At 41.2% G+C, this 20,255-nt stretch overlaps 2 protein-coding genes across 4 annotated transcripts in view; one reads left to right on the forward strand and one right to left on the reverse strand.

Moving 5' to 3' along the window:
• FAM227B (family with sequence similarity 227 member B) overlaps window positions 1-18,669 on the forward strand; it is a 195,775-nt gene extending 177,106 nt beyond the window's left edge. The window contains exons 14-18 of the mRNA XM_072962478.1: window positions 10,458-10,533; window positions 11,626-11,700; window positions 14,235-14,304; window positions 17,011-17,147; window positions 18,302-18,669. Of these exons, the coding sequence (XP_072818579.1) occupies window positions 10,458-10,533; window positions 11,626-11,700; window positions 14,235-14,304; window positions 17,011-17,133 (344 nt within the window). The 3' untranslated portion in view covers window positions 17,134-17,147; window positions 18,302-18,669. The remainder of the gene's footprint in view (window positions 1-10,457; window positions 10,534-11,625; window positions 11,701-14,234; window positions 14,305-17,010; window positions 17,148-18,301) is intronic.
• GALK2 (galactokinase 2) overlaps window positions 17,163-20,255 on the reverse strand; it is a 107,560-nt gene continuing 104,467 nt past the window's right edge. For all 3 annotated transcript variants that reach the window (XM_006208360.4, XM_072962471.1, XM_072962472.1), the window contains one exon: window positions 17,163-17,712. In XM_006208360.4, coding sequence (XP_006208422.1) covers window positions 17,505-17,712 — 208 coding nt within the window. In that variant the 3' untranslated portion in view covers window positions 17,163-17,504. The remainder of the gene's footprint in view (window positions 17,713-20,255) is intronic.

Genomic DNA, 20,255 nt, shown 5'->3' on the forward strand with positions numbered 1-20,255 from the left:
ACAGTCCAATTTCTGATCCATGGACTCCTTTTACTTAATTCACATTGATACTAATTTATGTCAGTTATATAAAATAACCAGTTAACTCTCCTGCTATGCTCTCAAGGGCTCTGCTCTCAAGGATTCCTTAAAGGACAGGTTTTAAATTTTTAAAAATATATTTAAGACTTATTTAATAGAGCACTTTATAAGCAGAAAAAGATCATGGAGGCATAGTAGGATAAAGGACACATCCAGAATTTAAATTTTGCTCTTAGAAGAGTAAAGGAGCTTGTATTTTTAGTTTAGGATAACTTTTAATTGAAGCTGTTCTAAACTTTGCTGAGTCAATTGCTAAGTTTCTTCCTTTCACAAACTCTGCCAATTAAGCACAGGGGACAAGTTACAAAAAGGGGTGGGGCGGAATGAACATACTTTTTTTAAAAAACTTGAGGAACAAAGGGATTTTGTTTTACATAAGTATGTGCGTGTGTACTGTAAGCATTTTGCAGCCACCTTGAGTCAGAGACAATTACAAAATTGCTTGTAAGATCCGGATCTTTTTTCTTACAGATTAAGTTTAAGTTTTAGTTAGAGTTTTTCCTTTCTTTTCTTTTAATAAAATATACAGAACACAAACCACAATTCAGCAAACTTGTTATTACACTAACTAGTGACATAAACAGAAGGCTTTAGTTGCCTCAGGTAATCAGGTCCAGGGAGTGGGTTGCAACGATTTTTCAGCCACAGTTTGGACTTTAGATTATAAACACGGCTCAATGGAAAAATAAGAGGGAGAGCGGGAGGGGCTTTCATCCTGGAGGTTTAGTAAGAGTTCAGTTTTGCTTTGTGTCTTTTAGTGTAAATGTGGTAAAGCCCAATTTGTATCAAATAAGAGAAGAAAACTTCATTTTCAAACGGTTTACATGACCTTCAGACATTGGAAAAAGTAGACATTCTTGGTATACACGTTATTCGTCAATAAAAAAAAAAACAAAGAAGCCGTAGATTCTTTTTTTTTTAATTGAAGTATAGTCAGTTTACAGTGTTATGTCAATTTTTGGTTACAGCACAATGCTTCAGTCATACATATACATACATCTATTCATTTTCATATTCTTTTTTGTTATAAGTTACTGCAAGATATTGAATATAATTCCCTGTGCTATACAGTATAAACTTGTTGTTTATCTGTTTTATATATATTAGTTAGTATCTGCAAATCTCAAACTCACAATTTATCCCTTCCCACCACCTTCTCCCTCTGGTACCCATAAGTTTGTTCTCTACATAGATCCTTGAATGCATAGAATTTAAGACAAAAAGCTGTATCTCAAGTATATATTTTTAAATGACTAGATTATAATGTTATGTTTACTAACCATTTCTCCTCCTAGGAGGTGGGCAGGCAAAGGAGAAACTAAACAAAATCCATGTTGTTACTACACATTCACACCATTAAAATCACTGCTGTCCTATGGCTCCAAGTGATTCTGCAAGTTGCTCCAATTTCAGAAAGTAAAAACCCTGTCCTAGCTAAGAGTTGAAATCCAATGTATTTAAGGAAAAATCAAATTGGCTTCTGTAGATGTTTGCTTCATATGTATTCGTTCTCTGTTTGTTACTAATATTTCAATTTGGTAGATCTCTAGAAAGCAGGGACTCCAGAATTTCTGTCCTTATAGGAAGAGCTTAGATATTCCTTCCAGTTACAAGCAGGGGGCTAGAGACCCTGCATTTGCAAAAGCAAAGCCACAGTTGGTATGTTTACTTACAGTAGCTTTGTGGAGGGAGTAGGGGTTGATGGAAATAATGGGGATGACTAAAGTTCCTCCAGACAACCCTTGGAATGGTCTCGGTTCAAGGGTGTAAATTACAACAATGGTGGAATCTCTATAAATCAACAACTTGTTTATCCAGCCTTATCACTGAGTGAACTGTTACCATCACTAAATTTTCCAGATAACTAGAGCCAAGTACTCGAAGCATCGAAACTTTTTTTGCTAACCATTTTAATGAAAATGTTCCTTAAAGATATTTCATACTACTTAAATAATTTACCAAAAAAGCGTTAACTTTATGATGATGACTAGGCTTCTCGAGTTGACATCCGTGACTCAGCGGTACTCACATTATCAATAAGAACTCTTGTTCAGTAGACAGAGGCCAGAAACACTCCCTGAATACCTGTTACACACCAGGCCTAGAACGAGTGAAAATGCTAAGCAATCTAACAGCGAAGACAGAAATAGTGTCATCAGTGACCCAAGCCTGCATAAGATGTGGGCAAGTAGCCCAGTGGAGCGCCCGCATCCAGTCTGAGACAGTCCTGCACTAAAGAAAAACAGGTCGCTAGGCTTTAAAAGCCTTTATGCCTGTTTTTCTAAGTAGTTCTTCTGTTCCTGCTTCAGAAACTGCCTGTTGTCCCTTCATTCCTATTAACTCCTTAAAGCCAAACACCATGTCTTACTCTTCTTTGTTTCTTAATGCTGAGTGAAAGTCCTGGCAAGTTTGTTGAATGCTTTTAGTCAAATCTGTGTTAATGTTTCCAGTAGCCCCACTCCCTCAGTGTTCTAGGCTATGCTACAGGTGCTACAGGTGAACGTCAGACCGGTGTGGTGGTGGCTTCTGGCGTCCCCAGGAGGCAGAGCAGTAGTGACAGCTGCAGGTACACACGAGGAATGAGATGCTCACATGACTCGCTTCAAGGACACATTCAAGATACAGCCCTCTTCAGGGCCAGCAGGAGGCAGAATTGGGAAGTCAGCATAGTGTGTGTCTTCAGCCTTTCACTCATCTTCTCCCCAATGTTCTTCTTTCAGTGCCCTCAGCTCTTCATCACTCCTTGGCCAGCATTAACAGGCCACAGTTCCCACAGATTATAGACAGAGGGCCATGCCGGAGATTCGGCTCCGGCGCTGGCACTGTGGTCAGAGCTTACCATCTGAGGCCATGGCGGCCAAGGTAGTTAATGGAGTTGGCCCTCCTTTTCCTTGTTTGTAAAGTATGAGGGTTGAGCTAGATGGTCTTGTAGCTCTTATCCTGTTCTCACTTTCTGTGAAGTAGAATATGAGCCTGTTTTAAGTCCAAACCCATCACTGGGATAATGGCAGAAGGCAGAGGGCAAGGTGGAATTTGAGATTTTGCAAAGGAATATAGAAGTTTCTTTACTAACTAGATGTGGGGCCGAATGAGAGATAGGGAGGGGGGGATCAACTATGGCTAGGATAATGATGGAATCATTTTATAGACATTGGGAAGTCTGTCGATTTGAAGGTTGTATTATAGGGGATAAGAAGGTATTTTAATAATGGGCATGTTCAGTTAGCTACGTCCTGCTAATATTTACAGGCATACCTCAGCAATACTGTGTTCGGTTCCAGACTGCTGCAATAAAATGAATATAGCAATAAAGGAGTCACACACATTTTTTGATTTCTCGGCACATATGAAAGTTACGTTAACACCATACTGTAGTCTATTAAATGTGAAATCACTTCAGACTTTTCTTCTGCAGCTTCCTCACCTCTCTCAGCCTTCATAGAAATGAAGAGGCTTAGGGCCTTGCTCTGGATGAGGCTGTGGCTGAAGGGAATGCTGTGGCTGGTTTGATCTTCTATCCAGACCACTCAGACTTTCTTCATATCAGCAACAAGGCTGTCTTGCTTCTTTTTCACTCATTTGTTCATTGGAATAGGACTTTTCATTTCCTTCAAGAACTTTTCCTTTGCTTTCACAACTTGGCTATTTGGCACAAGAGACCTAGCTTTTGGCCTATCATGGCTTTCAACAAGCCTTCCACACTAAAATGAATCATTTCTAGTTTTTGATCTTAAGTGAAAGATGCTTGACTCTTTTACTTCAAGACTTAGAGGCCATTATAGGGATATTAATTGGCCTAATTTTAATATTGTAGGAAATAGGAGGTCTTAGGAAAGAGAGGTGGGGGTGGGGGGCGGCTGGTTGGTGGGGCAGTCAGAAGACACAGCGTTTATTAAGTTTGCCTTCTTATATGGGTGTGGTTCATGGTGCCCCAGAACAATTTTAATAGTAAGATCACCAATCGTGGATCACCATAACAAATATACTAATAATGAAAAAAATTGAAATATTGTAAGAATTACTAAAATGTGACACAGAGACACAAAATGACAAACCAAGGCATGGAGACACCTTAGGGCCTCCACTCAGAGCCTGGGGTCTTTGATCTCCCTTAGAATCACTGAGTGTTAGAGAAATAAGGGGCCTTAGAAATTGAAATACTTGTCTTTGAGAGCTTGGGTGTGTGTGAGACTCAAAAAAAAGAATGGTTCAAGGGAACATTTTGCTATCTGCCAAAAATAATGTCCTAGAATGAGGCTGAAGGAGGCTGTGCTGTCTTCCCCATATTCCTTAGAGAGAGTCCTGGAAGTATTCTCAGAGTTGATGCTGAAATTCCCAGGTTTAAGTGCTCATTCTATACGTAATGCTATTGTTTAACAAGTAAAAGGAACGCAGGCAGAAAGCAGTGACCAGAATCTCCTCCTCTATGCGCCAGATTCGTTTCTTAATTCTAAAAACTGAACTCTTGAAGTAACTTATTAGCATGTGTCCTAAACTTGTCTTCTGCTTAATGTTTACCTTGTTTATACTTCCAATATTCTAATGTTAGAATGTTTGCAAGAGTGTCAAACAGTCACAATATAGTCAAGTAAAATACAAGTTTTTTCATCTACATAGTCCAAATATGCGTTTTCATTAAGTTTTAAGTTCAAGAACTATATACCATTGTGACATTAAACAGTCAGGTCAGGCTTACCGCTTTCTTTCTTTTATTGAAGTATAGTTGATTTACAGTATTGTGTTAGTTTCAGGTGTACAGCAGAATGACTCAGTTGTAGATATATTTTTCAGATTATTTTCCATTATAGGTTATTACAAGGTATTGAATATAGTTCCCGGTGCTATACAGTAAATCCTTGTTGCTTATCTATTTTATGTATAGTGGTGTGTATCTGTTAGTCTCTCATACTCCTATTTATGCTTCCCCCATTCCCTTTACCCTTTGGTAACCTTAAGTTTGTTTTCTATGCCTGTGAGTTTCTGCTTAGTACACACATTCATTTGTGTTATGCTTTAGGTTCCACATTATAAATGACATTATGTAATATTTATCTTTCTCTGTCAGACTTTGAGATTTTTTTCTTGTTTCTTGAGGAAGGCCTGTGTCACTATGAATATTCCTTTTAGAACTGCTTTTGCTGCATCCCATAGATTTTGTGTGGTTCTGTTTTCATGGTCGTTTGTCCCAAGGTATTTTTAAATTTCCTCTTGACTTCATCAGTGACCCACTGGTGTTTTTGGTAGCATGTTGTTTAGTCTCCATGTGTTCATTATTTGTCTGTTTTTCTTTCCATGGTTGATTTCTGGTTTTATGCCATTGTGGTCAGAAAAGATGACTGAAATAATTTCCGGCCTCTTAAATTCGTTGAGACTTGTTTTGTGACCTAGTATGTGATCTATACTAGAGAATGTTCCAGGCAGGCCCACTTAAATGTGTGGTCTGTTTTTGGGGTGTAGTGTCCTATAGATATCAGTTAATTTCACCTGGCCTATTGTGTCATTTAGGACCTCTGTTGCCTTATTGATTTTCTGTCTAGACAACCTGTCCATTGATGTTAGCAGGATGTTAAAAGTCTCCCACTGTTATTGTATTCTTGTCAGTTTCTCACTTTATGTCTCTTATTATTTGTTTTATAAACTTAGGTACTCCTATATTGGGTGCATATATTTAAATGAGTGTAATATCCTCTTCTTGTATTGATCCCTTTTTCATTATATAATACCCTTTTTATCTTTCCTTATGGACTTTGTTTTAAAGTCTGTTTTATCCGATATAAGTATTGCTAGCCCTGCTTTCTTCTTGTTTGTTTTCATTTGCATGGAGTGTCTTTTTCCATCCTCTCACTTTCGATCTCTGTGTGTCTTTCACCCTGAAGTGAGTCTCCTGTAGACGGTATGTTGTAGATTCTTGTTTTTTAATCCAATCTGCCACTCTGCCTTTTGATTGGAGCATTTAGTCCATTGACATTTAAAGGAATTACTGATAGGTATGTACTTATTGCCATTTTAAACCTGTTTTCCTGTTGATTTTGTGGTTCTTCTGTATTCATTTCTTCTTTTTGTTTTTTATTTTGCACTTTGATGGTTCTTTTGTATTATATTTGAGTTTCTTTCTTTTTGGTTTTTGTGAATCTAGTGTATGCTTTTGATTTGTGGTTACCTTGTTTTCAAGTATGTTGACCCAGGGTGGTGGGTCTAGCTCAGTGGTAGAGCACATGCCTAGCATGCACAAAGTCCTGGTTCAATCCCTGGTACCGCCATTAAAAATGAATAAATATGTAACTCTAATCCCCCCCAGCAAGAAAAAAACAAAAAGTCAAGTATATTGACCCCTATCTGTATCTACTTGCTTTAAACTGTTAGTCATACAAGCTCAAACACTTTCTTAAAAAAATCTATATTTATAGTTTCCTCCCCCACACTTTGTGATTTTGATACCATATTTTACATCTTCTTATTTATCCTTTTGCTGTTAATTGTAGTTATAATTTTTGCTTTTACAAAAATTTTTTGATTGATTTTTAGTCTATATACTGGCTTATTTAAGTGATTTTCAGCCCTTTTATATATTTGCCTTTCCTATTGTGATTTTCCCTTCCTATAGATTCTTATTTCTTTCCTATTTAGATAAGACCCTTCAATATTTTTTTAGGGTAGGTTTAGTATTGCTGAATTCTTTTAGTTTTTGCTTATATAAGAAATTCTTTATCTCACCTTCTATTTTAAACAATAATATGGCTGGTTATAGTATCCTAAGTTATGAGTTTTTCCCCTTTCAAGACTTTGAATATATCATACCACTTCCTTCTGGCCTGCAAAGTTTCTGCAGATAAACCAGCTGATAGCTTTATGGGGGGGTTCCTTTATAATGGATTCTGTTTTTCTCTTGCAGCCTTTAGAATCCTCTCTTTATCTTCATTTATCTGTTGTTGTTGTTTTTTTTTTAATTTAATGGCAGTACTGGGGATCAAACCCATGACTTCATGCATGCTAAGCATGCACTCTACCACCAAGCTATGCCCTCCTCCACTCTTAATCTTTAACTTTTGCCATATTAATTATATGTCTTGGTGCAGGTCTGGTTGGGTTCATCTTGTTTAGGGACCTCTGTGCTTCCTGCACTTGGTTATCAATTTCCTTCTTTAGGTTTAGGAGATTTTCAGCCAAAATTTCTTCAGATACATTTTTGACCCCCTTTTCACTCTCTTTCTGAAACCTTTAGAATGCATAGGTTGGCGTGCTTTATATTATCCCACAGATCTTATACATTGCTTTCATTTTTTTATTTCCCTGTCTGCTGTTCTGATTTCATGATTTCCATCATTCTATCTTCCAAATAACTTATTTGTTCTTCTGTGTTATTTAGTCTGCTATTTATTGCTTCTAGATTGGTTTTTATCTTGGCAATTGAGTTGTCTAATTTTGATTGGCTCATCTTTATAATTCCTAGTTCCTTATTACAGTGATCTGCATTTCTATTGATATTTTAATTTCTTTAGCGTTTTTACTACTTTCTTTTTGAACTCAGAGTCTAGTAGACTGGTGAGGTCTGTTTCATTATCTGTTCTTTGAGGGGATTTCTCTTGTCTTTTAATTGGAAGTAGTTCCTCTGCTTTTGCATTTTACTTAAGTTTCTCTGTCTCTATGAATTTAGAGAAAACAGTCATGTACTGTGGTCTTGAAGGTGTGTTTTTATGCGGGAGTGTTCCTGTGTAGATTGTGTGAGTCTAATGTTTTTGGTGCAAGGGCTGTTTCTGGTATGGATGCTACTAGCCACGTCTTTCCTCAGTGTGCTGGCTGTCATCCCCTGATAGGGAGTGTCAGTGCTGTGGTGCCTGGTACCTGTGGTGGCATATGCTCCCCAGTTGTTGGAGTAGAAGCCCTGAGGTCAGGTTCTATAAGGTTCTGTTGCCTTCAGTGCCTGCCCTGCCCCAAAGGAGGTGACCGCTGAAACAAGTGAGGCCCATGTGGTCACAGCAAACCTGTGCGCCACCTGTGCAGGTGTCTGCAGTTCTGCTCAGAATCAGCCCAAGGTCACATCCATTTCTCCCTTGTGTTCGTCTAGACCTAGTGCTAGACTACAGTGTGGAGTGGGCTGGTGCCAGGGGCTGGGGTCCTGTGGCTGCAGGAATTGTGGTGGCTGTGCTGTCACCTGGGGCCTGGGCTGCCTCTGTGGGAGACCTCTTCGGGGACCTGTTTGTGCCAGCTTTGGCTCTCAGCTGCCATGTGGGGTCAGGAGAGCTGGTGTACTCCCTCTGGGAAATGAACCACTGTGTACTCCTCCCCAGGGGCTCTCCCCCCAAGACTCAGCACCCAGCCACTGTGTTTCTGTGACATTACCCATTGCATGTGCTGACTAAGTCCACCAGGGTTGGACCCACCCCCTACTGTGTAAGCGGAGCCCTTTGTCACTGTGGTCAGCTCCAGACCCACTCCCCAGGCCCCCCGTGCTATTGCTATTGCGTGAAGGTAGATTGAGTCCTCTCCCAGGGTCTGTCTGCCATAGATTCAGTGCTTAGCCACTGCACATATTTGTATGCATGCTTCAGAAGCTTACAAATGCTGGGAAGTGTGGCAAGCCAACTGTCAGTCCCCCTTTGCCCTGATTGTTAGCAAGCCAGCATGCACACTCGTAAGTAGAGTCTGGGCTTCTGCAGCGCTGCTAGCTGTCCCAGTGGATTTCCCAGCAGACAAGGGATTTCTAGGAGGACTGTGTGGACCTTTTCTTTACAGACCCCTCCCAGGAGTGCCAGTCCTGTATTGATGCCTTTTTTTCTGTCCTACCTGGTTACATGGAGATCTTTCTTACAGCTGTACAGGAGATCTTCTGCCAGTTTCCAGTTGGTTTTCTGTGAGAATTGTTCCACAGGTAGATGTATTTTTGATGTGTTTGTGGGAGGTGGTGAGCTCCACATCCTCTTACTCCGCCATCTCTTGATCTGCCTCTAGACATAACTCTTTCTTGAAGGAAAACCACGCTCTAAAGCCTAGGTATGAATAAGGGGGGAAGTGAACTTGGAATGCACCAAAATAGCAGCAGACTTCTCTCTAAAATCTATTTCAGGGAATTTCTGTCCCATTCAGGGTAACATAATCACCCAGAACTCACGAGCTTTGTGCTCGGTAGGGCGGAGTATGGTCTGCTTCCCAGCAACTTGGTGACACCGTTAGGCGCCTACTGAACCAGGTTCCGTGGCTGACGGAGCGTGTCGCTCGGCATTGCTGGGGAAGTAGTCTGGAGTGCCCAGAAAACCCAGTGTTCTTTTCCTTGATTCTAAGCCCTTGATATTCAAGTTATAAGTGATTGAAGAGACTGCCTGAGTAGTTCAGAGCTTCCTAGGAAAGACATAAATTTTATCAAATTTATTGTGAGAATCTTTGCTGTGGAGCCATTCATGTTCTTCCTTTTGGTTATCTCAGCTGAGCTACAATCCTCAGGAAGTTACGGTTGTAAGGTTAAGTGCCCCTGTGGTCCTATCCCAGGGACCGAATCGACTGTGCTTTCCCTCACATTCTTATACCAGATAAATAAGATTAAAGTGAGCATCAGGGACAGCCTTGAAGAGAACATCAGTGTGTTTTAAATGAGCAAATTGCATTCAGAGAAAGATGGAGGCAGTGTTGCAGTGTGGTTCAGGTTGGAGCATGGGGCTGTAGGAGGACAGTGTCATGCCCTGTATCTTGGTGACTACAGAGGTGTAAGAGCTTCTAGTTTAGCAGTGAAGCAAAAGTCTTAACACAGGATGAAGGCTGCCTCCTTGAGTCATTTGCCAGTTGCCACTCAGAAGGGAAGTGTCTGCTTTGCCAGACACAGGCATGGGTAAAGACCAGGGCTAGGGGCACACCACAGGCTGTACCAGAAACAGACAGTGCAGGAGCCCCAGCCTCATCAGCAGAATTATCATCTTTCTTCCGTGCAGGTGGCAGGGGCCAGGCTACTGGTCACCTCCAGGGTCTCTCAGAAATCAGGAGACTTTGAAGTTCTCAGTCAATGTGGAAATGAAATGTCTAAACAGTTACAAAAATGTTGGTACATTTTTAATATTTACATTTAACAAATTATTGCCTTTAGAGCACACCAGAAAAAAAACATAAAAATAGTAATTATGGAATTTATGAAAACTGTTAAGTCCTGGTGCACTATGGATGGTGTGGTCCCGATAATAGGATACAAGTTTAAAGTGCTCCGATGGGGATTGTCCTCTTTTGGTCCTTTCAGTGCAATCCCAGACCTAATATTCATGCTTACATTTGAGACCCTTCATGACTGGGAAGCCCAGGCAAGACGGCTCCCTGAGCGCCCCGTGAAAGGTGCTGTTTACCTCTCTCACGTGTTCCTAACTGGAAATCTGTCCTTAACCATATGCCTGTCACACCACCTGCTCCAACTTACCGTGATGTTGTAAGGGAGGCAAAAAGACAATTCGCAAGGAACCAAAAGGATTTTAGAATGTAAGTTGACTCCATACTATTGTTAAATATAAAATCGTAAACTCTTGTACAGCTGGAAGTGACCACAGAAATTATCTACAACTCAGCTCCTTATTGTACTGATGAGGAGTCTTATAGACTCAGAGATCTTTCCAGATCCGTGGCAGAACCATGGCAAGTGGCAGGGATTGAAGGAAGGGAGGAAGATTTGCTGCAGTCTTGGTAGGGGGAAGCACCCCATGTAGAGAGACCAGAAGAGAGCTCCAGGGAATAGAGATCATTTACAAAGATGAGCCCTAGAAGAGGAACAGAAAGGATGTCTGCCGTAGAAGGAGTCCCTTGCAGCTGGGATGGCAGCAGGAGTGGTACTGAGGAAAGCAAGGCAGGGAGGTCTTTTGTAATGTTTTCTTGGGGAAACATTTTGAATTTTTTTGTGCTTAATTAAAATGATTACTCTTGGCCAGTTATGGTATTCTTATATGCCAGGAAATTAAAAATGGCTTAATGATAATGTCCATCAATTTTTATGAGAACAAATTGTCAGGATTCAATTCTTCGACGATATCAAGGTCATTGATGGGGAGAAAGGATGGACATCCTTCCTTTTGGGTACCTCATGCTGTTCAGGAAACACATTAAAGAGAGGTGAACAGAAGAGGTAAACAGCTCAGTCCTGTCCAGCAGGCAGGGCAAAAATCTGAGCCTCTCCTTTCCCCGGGTCCCACCCCCCACCCCCCACCCGCTGCCATACAGGCATGCACATGTACGTGCACAGGTGCACGCAAGTGCGTGCGCACACACACATAGCCTTTAGGTTTCCTGTTCTCAGTGGGAAGAACTGGGATGGGTACCTTGTAAAAGGGCCTGTGTGGAAGCAGCAGGGTGGAGTCCAGGCCATACTCTGGTGACATGGGTGATGCCTTTGGCATGTGTTTATAAGAGGGGATGTGCTGGGGGATTCCTCATACCAAGTAGTGCACTGGGAGGGGACACCGAAGAACTGTTTTTTAAGGGACTTTCACTGATACGTGGAAGTCAGCAAATTGTTGATTTATTCTTTCTCAGAACTGCCTGCTTTATTTTAAAATGTAACTTCATACTTTGGTTTTATAGAGAAAAGCACATAATTAATGAAGAAATAAAACTCCTAAGACAGCGACAGGAAAGAATTAACAAGGAGATTCATAGGTTTGTCTCTTTTTTTTTCTTTTTTATTGAAGCGTAGCTGATTTGGAAGGTTGTGTTAGTTTCTGGTGTACAGCATGGTGATTCAGCTCGACATATATATTTTTTCATATTCTTTTTCATTATAGGTTATTACAAGCTATTGACTATAATTCCCTATGCTAAACAGTAGGACTTTGTTGTTAAGTTTGTATCTTATGCAATTTGTAGTGCTTAAAAACATTGTCATTGAACAAATGTGTTACATGAGACCTCAGTGGGCTTATTATGTGAAGACACGTTAGCCTGGATATCTGCAGAGCTCTCCTACTTGGTAGTTCCTCTAGAGTCACACTGACTTTCTGCTTTATCCACATAAGCGCTTACCTTACTAATTTAATTAATTGCTAAACATTGCCATCATCTCCTTTTACTCTACCAGACATAGGACTTAAGCTGAGGACCTTTAAAAAAATAGACCCATAACCATGCCTTGCCATAGGGAAGGTGTAAACTAAAAAAACAAGCTATTTGGCTGGTCTCTGTTGGGCTAGTTCTTTGTCTCCCTTCTGCCCCTGCTGCATACATTGTGCCCCACCGAAACAAGGAAAAGTGGGCGCATTTAATTTATAGAGTATAAAAAAGAAAACTATTAAGTGTTGGGACCAGCCCACTTCTTCCAGTACATCCACGTAGGTAAGAGTAAATGTCAGACGAGTGCAGCCCTTCACATACGCCCCCGTGGGGGACCCCAGCTCTGTGCCAGCCCTGCTGCCAGGTTTCTCACTGCTAGTCTCCCAGTCACACGAGAAGATTCAACGCAGTCCTTTAGAATCTTAGTTCACTTTTCACCAAAAATCTTACCACCCAGCTTTTGCCTTCATAACACCTAAATTATAAGATCTGTCTCCAGGTGACCTTTGCAAGTTCCCCAAAAATCAAATCTGCAGAGGACAGGATTCCTCACCACTCAGGATATGCAAACGGATGCAGACCAGTTTTCAGAGCAACTCACAAGCAGCGCTCAGATATGCTTCCTGCAATGGCGCTCATTAGGGTATATGACTCCCATCTGCCTGTTAAATTTATAGGCCCAGGTCCTAAGTTTCTATCTATAATCTTTGAAAAAGAGAGACTCGTGGAAAGGAAAGACAGTCAGAAAGATGAGGGATTAGTGGCGATGGTTGCAAACCTTTGTGAATATACTAAAAACCACTGAAATGTGCACTATAAAAGGGTAGATTTGGGGGTATGTGAAACACCAAGAAAGTTATTTTTTTTAAAAGAAAGAGGGAACTGTAAATTGAAAGAGTGACCTGGAAGGTAGGTTGATTTTAATGAAGTGAGATGAACCAGAGTCTCAGGATGACTTGAAGTCAATAAGATTCTAAAAGGATGTAACTGAAAAAGGGCACCAAGGATATTTTGGAGTGGATTTCAATAGGACTATGAGCAAGAGACCCAGATTATAAGAGCCAGATTTGAGGAAAGCAGGGACAGACAGACCCAGAGGGTATTACCAAGTGAGGAGGAAACCCAGGTGGAGGAGGTAACATCGGCAGAGATGAAGCAGAGTGAGTGAGGGGGCATTTGTCATCAGAGAACACGAACGCAGGAGACCCCTCAGAGGCAGCCCGGCTGCGCCCTCAGGGTGCTCTGGACTCAGTGCTAAAGAAACGTGGCGTGGGCCTTCTAGGGCATTGGCTAATCCAAACTTTGTGCTTCAGCCGAGGGTATTTGGAATTATCAGAAAATTTCACTTCCTACAAATTTCATGGAGTAACTTTTAAAAGTTTCACTTAAAAATTGCCAATGAAATTAATAGCCTTATACCCTTCCTCGCTTTTCTTTCTCATCTGTGTCTCTCTTGCTGATGTCTCTTCCTTGTCCCAAGGTCCTGTCCTTCCTTGGCTAGCCTACCTCTGCTTGTCTCTTTATCCGTCAATCTCTGGAAAGGTTCCTGCTGCCTCCTCGATTCAACTTTCTACTCCTTCACCAGTATTTCTGGAATGAGTACTTGGCGCCAGAAATCACGACCAATGCCTAGATCCCCGCCGTCACTGAGCTTACAGTCTAGTCGCGCCCTCACCCGTTAGCCTTTTCCATCTCTCCTCCCCCAGATCTTCCCCCTGCCAGTCCCACTGACTCTCCTCTCCCCGCTGGCCCGTCCTAAGGTCTGCACTGGAGCCTGGTGGGTGGACTTAGTTAACTTAGGTAAGGGAGTACTGTGGGAGGCATCTCACTGAAGAGGAAGCTTCACTGCTGGGAGGCGGTGTCACACAGTGGCTACAACTGATGGCTCAAGTCACGCCACTCGGGTTCAAGTCCTCTAGCACTTGCTAGTTGTATGACTGTGGATAGGTCGCTTAACATATCTGAGCCTCTTTCCTCATCTGTAATATAGGGTGATAGTAGCACCTACTGCCTAAAACTGAATAAATATATATAAACTGCTGGCAATGCCCGGCCTAAGAAACTCTTCGTAAGTGTTGGTTCTCAGCTGGTGTCAGTACAAAAACAAATTGTTTGGTTACCAATTTTCTTTATTTCATGATTAGACTCCAAGCAAAGGCTACCAAGAAACCTAATGAAGTTAAGAATGACTTTGAGAATTTCCTATTTAAACTGGTAAGTTTCTTTTCTGAAAATTGAGAATTCTCTCTCTAGCTTCTCTTATAGATACTGGAAAATATTTAATAAGCAGTAGATGATTTCACAGCCAAGTTCCAGTGGCAGGAGAGAACATGTTCTTGTTATTCGATCATCCACACGCACATTAGGATAATCTCTGTCTCACGTATGGTGGCAGCCTCATGCCCACGGACTTCCATCCCTGGCTCTCGACCAGGAGCGTTTTATGCAACTGAAAAGCCTCCAAATGCAGTCAGAATTTCAAACTAATAGAAAATTAATGGTGTTTGAAGTCATATTTAGTTTTTCATTAATAATTGAACAAAAACATATTGGATTCCAACTACTTAGATGTTAGATGAAGGATTCTTGCCCTCGGTTGACAGAAACATAAGACAGAAATGGTTCCAAACGGGACTCAAGTGTGAGAAAGAAAGAAAAGGAAGGAGACTGCCTCATCTTTCCAGTTTTCTTTGTCCCCTCCCGTTCTTCTCCCCTTTAACTTACGAGCAGTCCTGTTAAATTCAGACTGCCTTCTTCCCTTCCAGTAAACAAGAACATGTAGAGAATAGTGTACAGGAAATCTGAAGGCTGGACAATCTGAGGTCAGGAATAAGAGCTTTTTTATTTTCAGCATGTCAGGCTTCCACGCAAAAATCTAGAGCACTCCTCTCTGGCTACTGGTGTAATGTCAAAACAGGGGTCAAATAATCCACCCAAATTTCTAGATGAGCCAGAAAGGTAATGGAAACCTGTGTGTTTAATATTAAACAAAAGGACTATTCTTTACTTCCACCAAAAAGAAAGTCTTTCTCCTGTTTTTTCCTGGTCTCTCTTAACTACTCCTGCTAGAGACATGGGTACAGAGAAATACTTATTTAGTAAAAGAAAACAACTATGCGAGTGTGCTGGCAAAGGGCAGGTGATCTGAGCTGGTAAACAGTAAATGGCCGAGTATTAAGGGAACTACAAGAAGGTGGAACCAAAGCACAAGGGAGAGTCCGTACCTCATCTGAACAAGGCAGCTCCTTCCTCACCTCTGTTTCATTGATGCCCTGCAGGAGTGGAGGCCAAAGTGTTATCAGATCTTCCACCATTAGTAGTCCAGATTCTTCTGTAAAATTCCTGTTTAGGACTCAAGTTTTTAAATACCCTGGTGGCCAAACTAAATCAATCTGTAGACCAGATGGGGCCTATGGGCTGCCAGTTTGTAACCCCTGGTCTAAATGCTGGACTTGGAGCTCTTCAAAAGCTAGCTCCAGCCAATATAGCTAGTCTTTATTCTTCACTGTATCCTGAGGTCAACCCTTCACTCCCACTAAGTCTTCCAAACATACCACGGTTACCCATAATCATAAACTCTGCTCATCCCCAGCCTTCAAATTCTACACATCCTTTAGGACCCTCCTCAAATTCCATCTTCTGCGCAAAGATTTTCTCCAGTGGCCCCACCCTCCTCCTTTCCAGACAAGTACAATTATCTCTCATAATTTCTGTAATAACACTTGGTGATGGTGTCATTGAAAAGTAGTTCTTTTCTTCAGGCCAGACATCAAGACAAGCACGGAGTAGATTCTGGCTTGGAACAACTGTGTCCTCCAAAGAGGAGTGCACACTAGACATTTTTACTTACCTGTTTTGTAAAGAAGGTATCTCATGGTGAAAAGGTATTGAAAAACAAAGGGTTATAATTTTAAACCAACTTTTAAAACTCAAAATTCTTTCAACAAATTTGACTTAAGCTTTCTCAAGTGTTTACCTTTCTGCTAAGAATGAAAATGCACGAGAAGTTTATTTTAGAAGAGAATAATGGATTTCCTACTACCTTATGTGACTGTTGTCCTTGGAGAAACGTTACAAACACTGTTAAAACCAGCTTTGTTTCAGCTTCTCTGAAACAGAGTCAAGACGATGATGTCAGATCTTTGAGTCAGTTGCACAGTAATGAGCAAAAACAATCATGGAAGAGTAGGGACTGTGATGCTTTCCTGGATAATTCATGCCAAAAACAACTGCTGCCGCTCTCATCTGATTATATCAGCAAAATGCTTCTTGGTCTAAATCTTCATCTAATTCAGGAAGGCCTCCCTATAGAGCGAGCCATTCGTTTACCATCTCCACATGTCCACTTTTTTGAGAAACATACACAGGCACCCACCCACCCACCCCCAGGCCAATCCCAGAACCCACACTGAGCCTTTTCCTACTTGCACCCGCACACCTGCCCTACAGTGGTCCACAGATACAAACAAGCCTTGCTGGATACACAACAAAGGGTGCAAGGCGTAGATGGCCTTCCCAGAATAGTAAACGTGCCTCCTGGAGCAGAGAGGCATTTGAGAAAAGATAGGGTAGTGTGGGAAGAAAGTAAATTCCATGAACAAATTGAATGATCTGAATTATCACCCAGATAATTCTCTATTTCAATGTGAAGAAAGATAAACTTGAAGTGTCTTTTTTCTAAGTTTCTCTATTATGATAGAGAAAGCTCAGGGCCAAAAGACTTGAAAATGACTGTTTAATGTGATAGCACGTGGTTTAAAAAAAAAAATGAGCTGAGCCTGGAATTTTCTTCCTAGGTCTATTTTTTAAAAAAAAATTTTAGGTGATCCTCCTTATCTTGACAATTGTGGAGAATCTCACACTCAAGCATACCACATCCGGGAAGTTCTGTGAATCCTTAATAATGTGTGATTTTAATAGCGTTCTGAAGCTCGAACTGAGAGAGAATTTCTGGCATCACTGTCATCGTCATCGACAACAACAGAAGACTGCAACGTTGAGGAAGAAGAACGCCCAGAGGAGCCAGAAATACACAGGACTTAGGAACAGTTTGTACAGTTGAGTCACATCGCTTTAACTGTAGTAGTATGTTTAATTCAGGTACAGCTCATAGGGCCAGTATTAATGGTCTTTTACCGTTTGTCTCTAAAAACCTTAAAATCAATAAATCTCAGCAAATCATCCTTAAGTGATCCATCCAAGCATAATCTTGACACTTATTGGTAGAAAACATATTTTAAGATGGAAAAATAATTATGAAGCATAGAAAGCTTTCAGCCTTTTCTCTGGAAATACATCTTGATAATAGCGACCGTTCATCATAGTGCAAAACAGAGGATTAATGTACTGTGGCACTAGAAGTCCTGCCAGGTCCTAAATGCTCTAAATAGTTGCTCTGAGGTTTTTCACACTGTTTAGGCCTCAAGGAAAACCAAAGCTCCGCCTCCAGGCTTGGTAGCAAACAAACTCTGCTTCTCAGGCGCTAAGCTTCGATTGCTCCTCTGGTAATAAGCTTCATGCACATTTGCTAGGAAGCTGGGCAGCCTGTCCGCAGGTACTATCGACACTGTGCAGCCTCCCCATCCTGCGCCAGTAAGTCGTGACCCATGAGCTCCAAATTTCCTAAAACAATGAGGGAAAGAAAAATCAGAACCTGCAGGTGAAAATGAGAGTGATTTTCCCGGTGCTTTAGAACACACCGCCAACCCAGGGACGAAGAGATTATGTGGTATGTTTTGTGGGGGTTTTTTCAGTGTTGTCAAACATTTTAGGACATTCAGAAATGTATACTGTTGTCAGAAGGTGATTTGAAACTGAACTGTACCTAAAAGGGTTTTGGCTCTTAAGTAGTAAAAATCAGTAGTCTTCCTGTTCCATGAGGGCTGGGGATAACCCTCTGTCGTCTTGATTCCATAAAGTCACCACTGGAAGAGTTGTATCAGAAGCCCGTAGGGGATCAGGAAGAGTGAGTAAAAACAAAACAGGCCATGGACATGATCAACATTATGAATCAGAAAGTTGCTCCGTATGAGGAGGGCAAATCAAAATTTAAAGTGCAAGTCATACACATCCAAGTGAGAGCTTCCACTGGTGGCTGTTCAGGCTACACGCAGTCCCCTAGAACAGACAGCCTAGATAGGTGCTGAGGAAATGTGTCACCAAGAACATGTTATTAAACTCTAGGTCAGTGTGTCTGTTTAACTTCTGACAGGAAGTTCTGCGGACCTGTCCACAAAGAGGATGCTGGCTTCTGCAGGTCCGTCTCCATTTTCCCTGCACTTTCAGAAGAAGCTGGTCTGACAACTGCACTCAGAAGTTACCATCAGACAAAAATGTGTGACTGAGATGGAAACTGCTATGTGAGCCACCACACAGTAAGAGGCTATCTTAGCCACCATCAACCAGGCAAGGTTTCAGACCTAAGCTCTGTACCAACGTGAAAGGCCCTACACAAAGTACAAGGATCTTCTTTGAAAGATGCAATTTATCCTGACAATAAAAGTTAACATGTACTTCCAATTCTTCCTAATAAAATTTACTCCAAATTCATAGCGGATTAAAAACACCATAATTAATTTAGCACAATTTTGTCCCTTTTTTCTATCTAAATGAACTACTTTATTTCCTGGAAAATATCAATAGCATATTACCCCTGCTCTAGGACATCAGAATTAGTGCACACCAGTAATTCATTTTCCCCTCAATGATTTTTCTCAATTGATTTCTTTTCATCATCTGTTTTATTCATTAAAATATGCTTTTCATGTCAAAGTAGATGTTTAAGGAGAAAGACAAAAATGCTTGCAAGAAAGAAAGATTACTCATCTCCTCCTGCCCCTCACATGCTCAGCTTATGGCCCAGTAGCTGCACTGAGCCCAGACTCCTGTCATCCCAGGTGAAAAGTTCCTCTGACCCTGGGACTCAAGGATTCTCCTGAGTTCCTAGGCTGGCAAAGGGCTAGTTTGTAATTTGGTGATTTTAAAAAAAAGTCATCATGCAGCCACATCAAACCACCTCTTCCTGTGGAAGATGCTGAGAAAAACTGAGGTGTCACTGAAATATGTCTGAAAGACATTAAGACCTGGGCATCAAAGCCGGCCATCACATGGTTCAGAGAAGAACACTGTGCTGTCTTAGTTTTCTAAGGCCCAAACTATGCCATTTTTCTGGACTCAAGTCAACCAGGTCCTTTATGGTCTTCAGTGAACTTCTAGGCATATTTTCTTATACTTTCTCATTTGAACAGTTCTTGAAAACTGTGGTTTCAAAACTGAGCCTAAAGCAAACTGAAAGTGCTGTTTCTAACTGGCTGCAAAACCTAGAGGAAGTGTGCCCGGGAGCCTGTTTTCACAGAGCAGAAGCTAGAAGTCTCTCCAGGTAAATACGTTCGCTTTTGCATCTCCAGAGCTGCTGCAGATGAACATGAACTGGACTGCACCAAACACACGGTTTGAAATCACCAGGGCTCAAGTTCCCCAAACAGAGAACGGTAAATGCTGTGGTAACTAGCCCTCTGCCCCTGAGGCAGTGACACCTGAGATCACAGAGCAGGGGCTGCCCAGCTATACACACTCACGAAGGCAGAAAAATCTGACTGCAGGTTCTCCACGGGTGCTTAACGTGGCCTCTGGTGTATGCCCTAGAAATTGTGAGCAAGAGCCAGGAGTTAGGAAAACAAAATAAGCTTTAAATTAAGAAGGAAAAGTAGGTGAACCGAGGGTGTTTGCTGAACTTCTTCTCACATTTGCATTCTTTTCCCTGGGAGGACAGAGAGACATTTAAAATACAGCTCCTGGGCTACTTCACATCAGAGAGGCGACGCAAGGATATGGCAACCAAAACCCGAAAATCCCAAATATCACTTTGATGATCGTGGTCACTTGATTGGGAAGAACATGGCAGGGTTGATCAAAACAACAAAAGCAGCCTGGGCCTTATAAAGCATGACCTACAAAAATGCAAGGGCGTATGGTAGTTTCCAATAAATAGCTGCTGAACTATTATATTTGTTTTAAAATATGAAAATATATACTCAAGCTATTTACTTTTTTATTAGGTTAATGTTAAAAAGAACTTTGATTATGTGAAACAAAGTAAAAGAATAAAGGAAAATGATGATGCTTGCCCAACTATAAAATAACTCAAATGAACAAAATGTAAAATT

The sequence above is a fragment of the Vicugna pacos genome, chromosome 6 (genome assembly GCF_048564905.1).
Source record: "Vicugna pacos chromosome 6, VicPac4, whole genome shotgun sequence".
NCBI lineage: Eukaryota > Metazoa > Chordata > Mammalia > Artiodactyla > Camelidae > Vicugna > Vicugna pacos.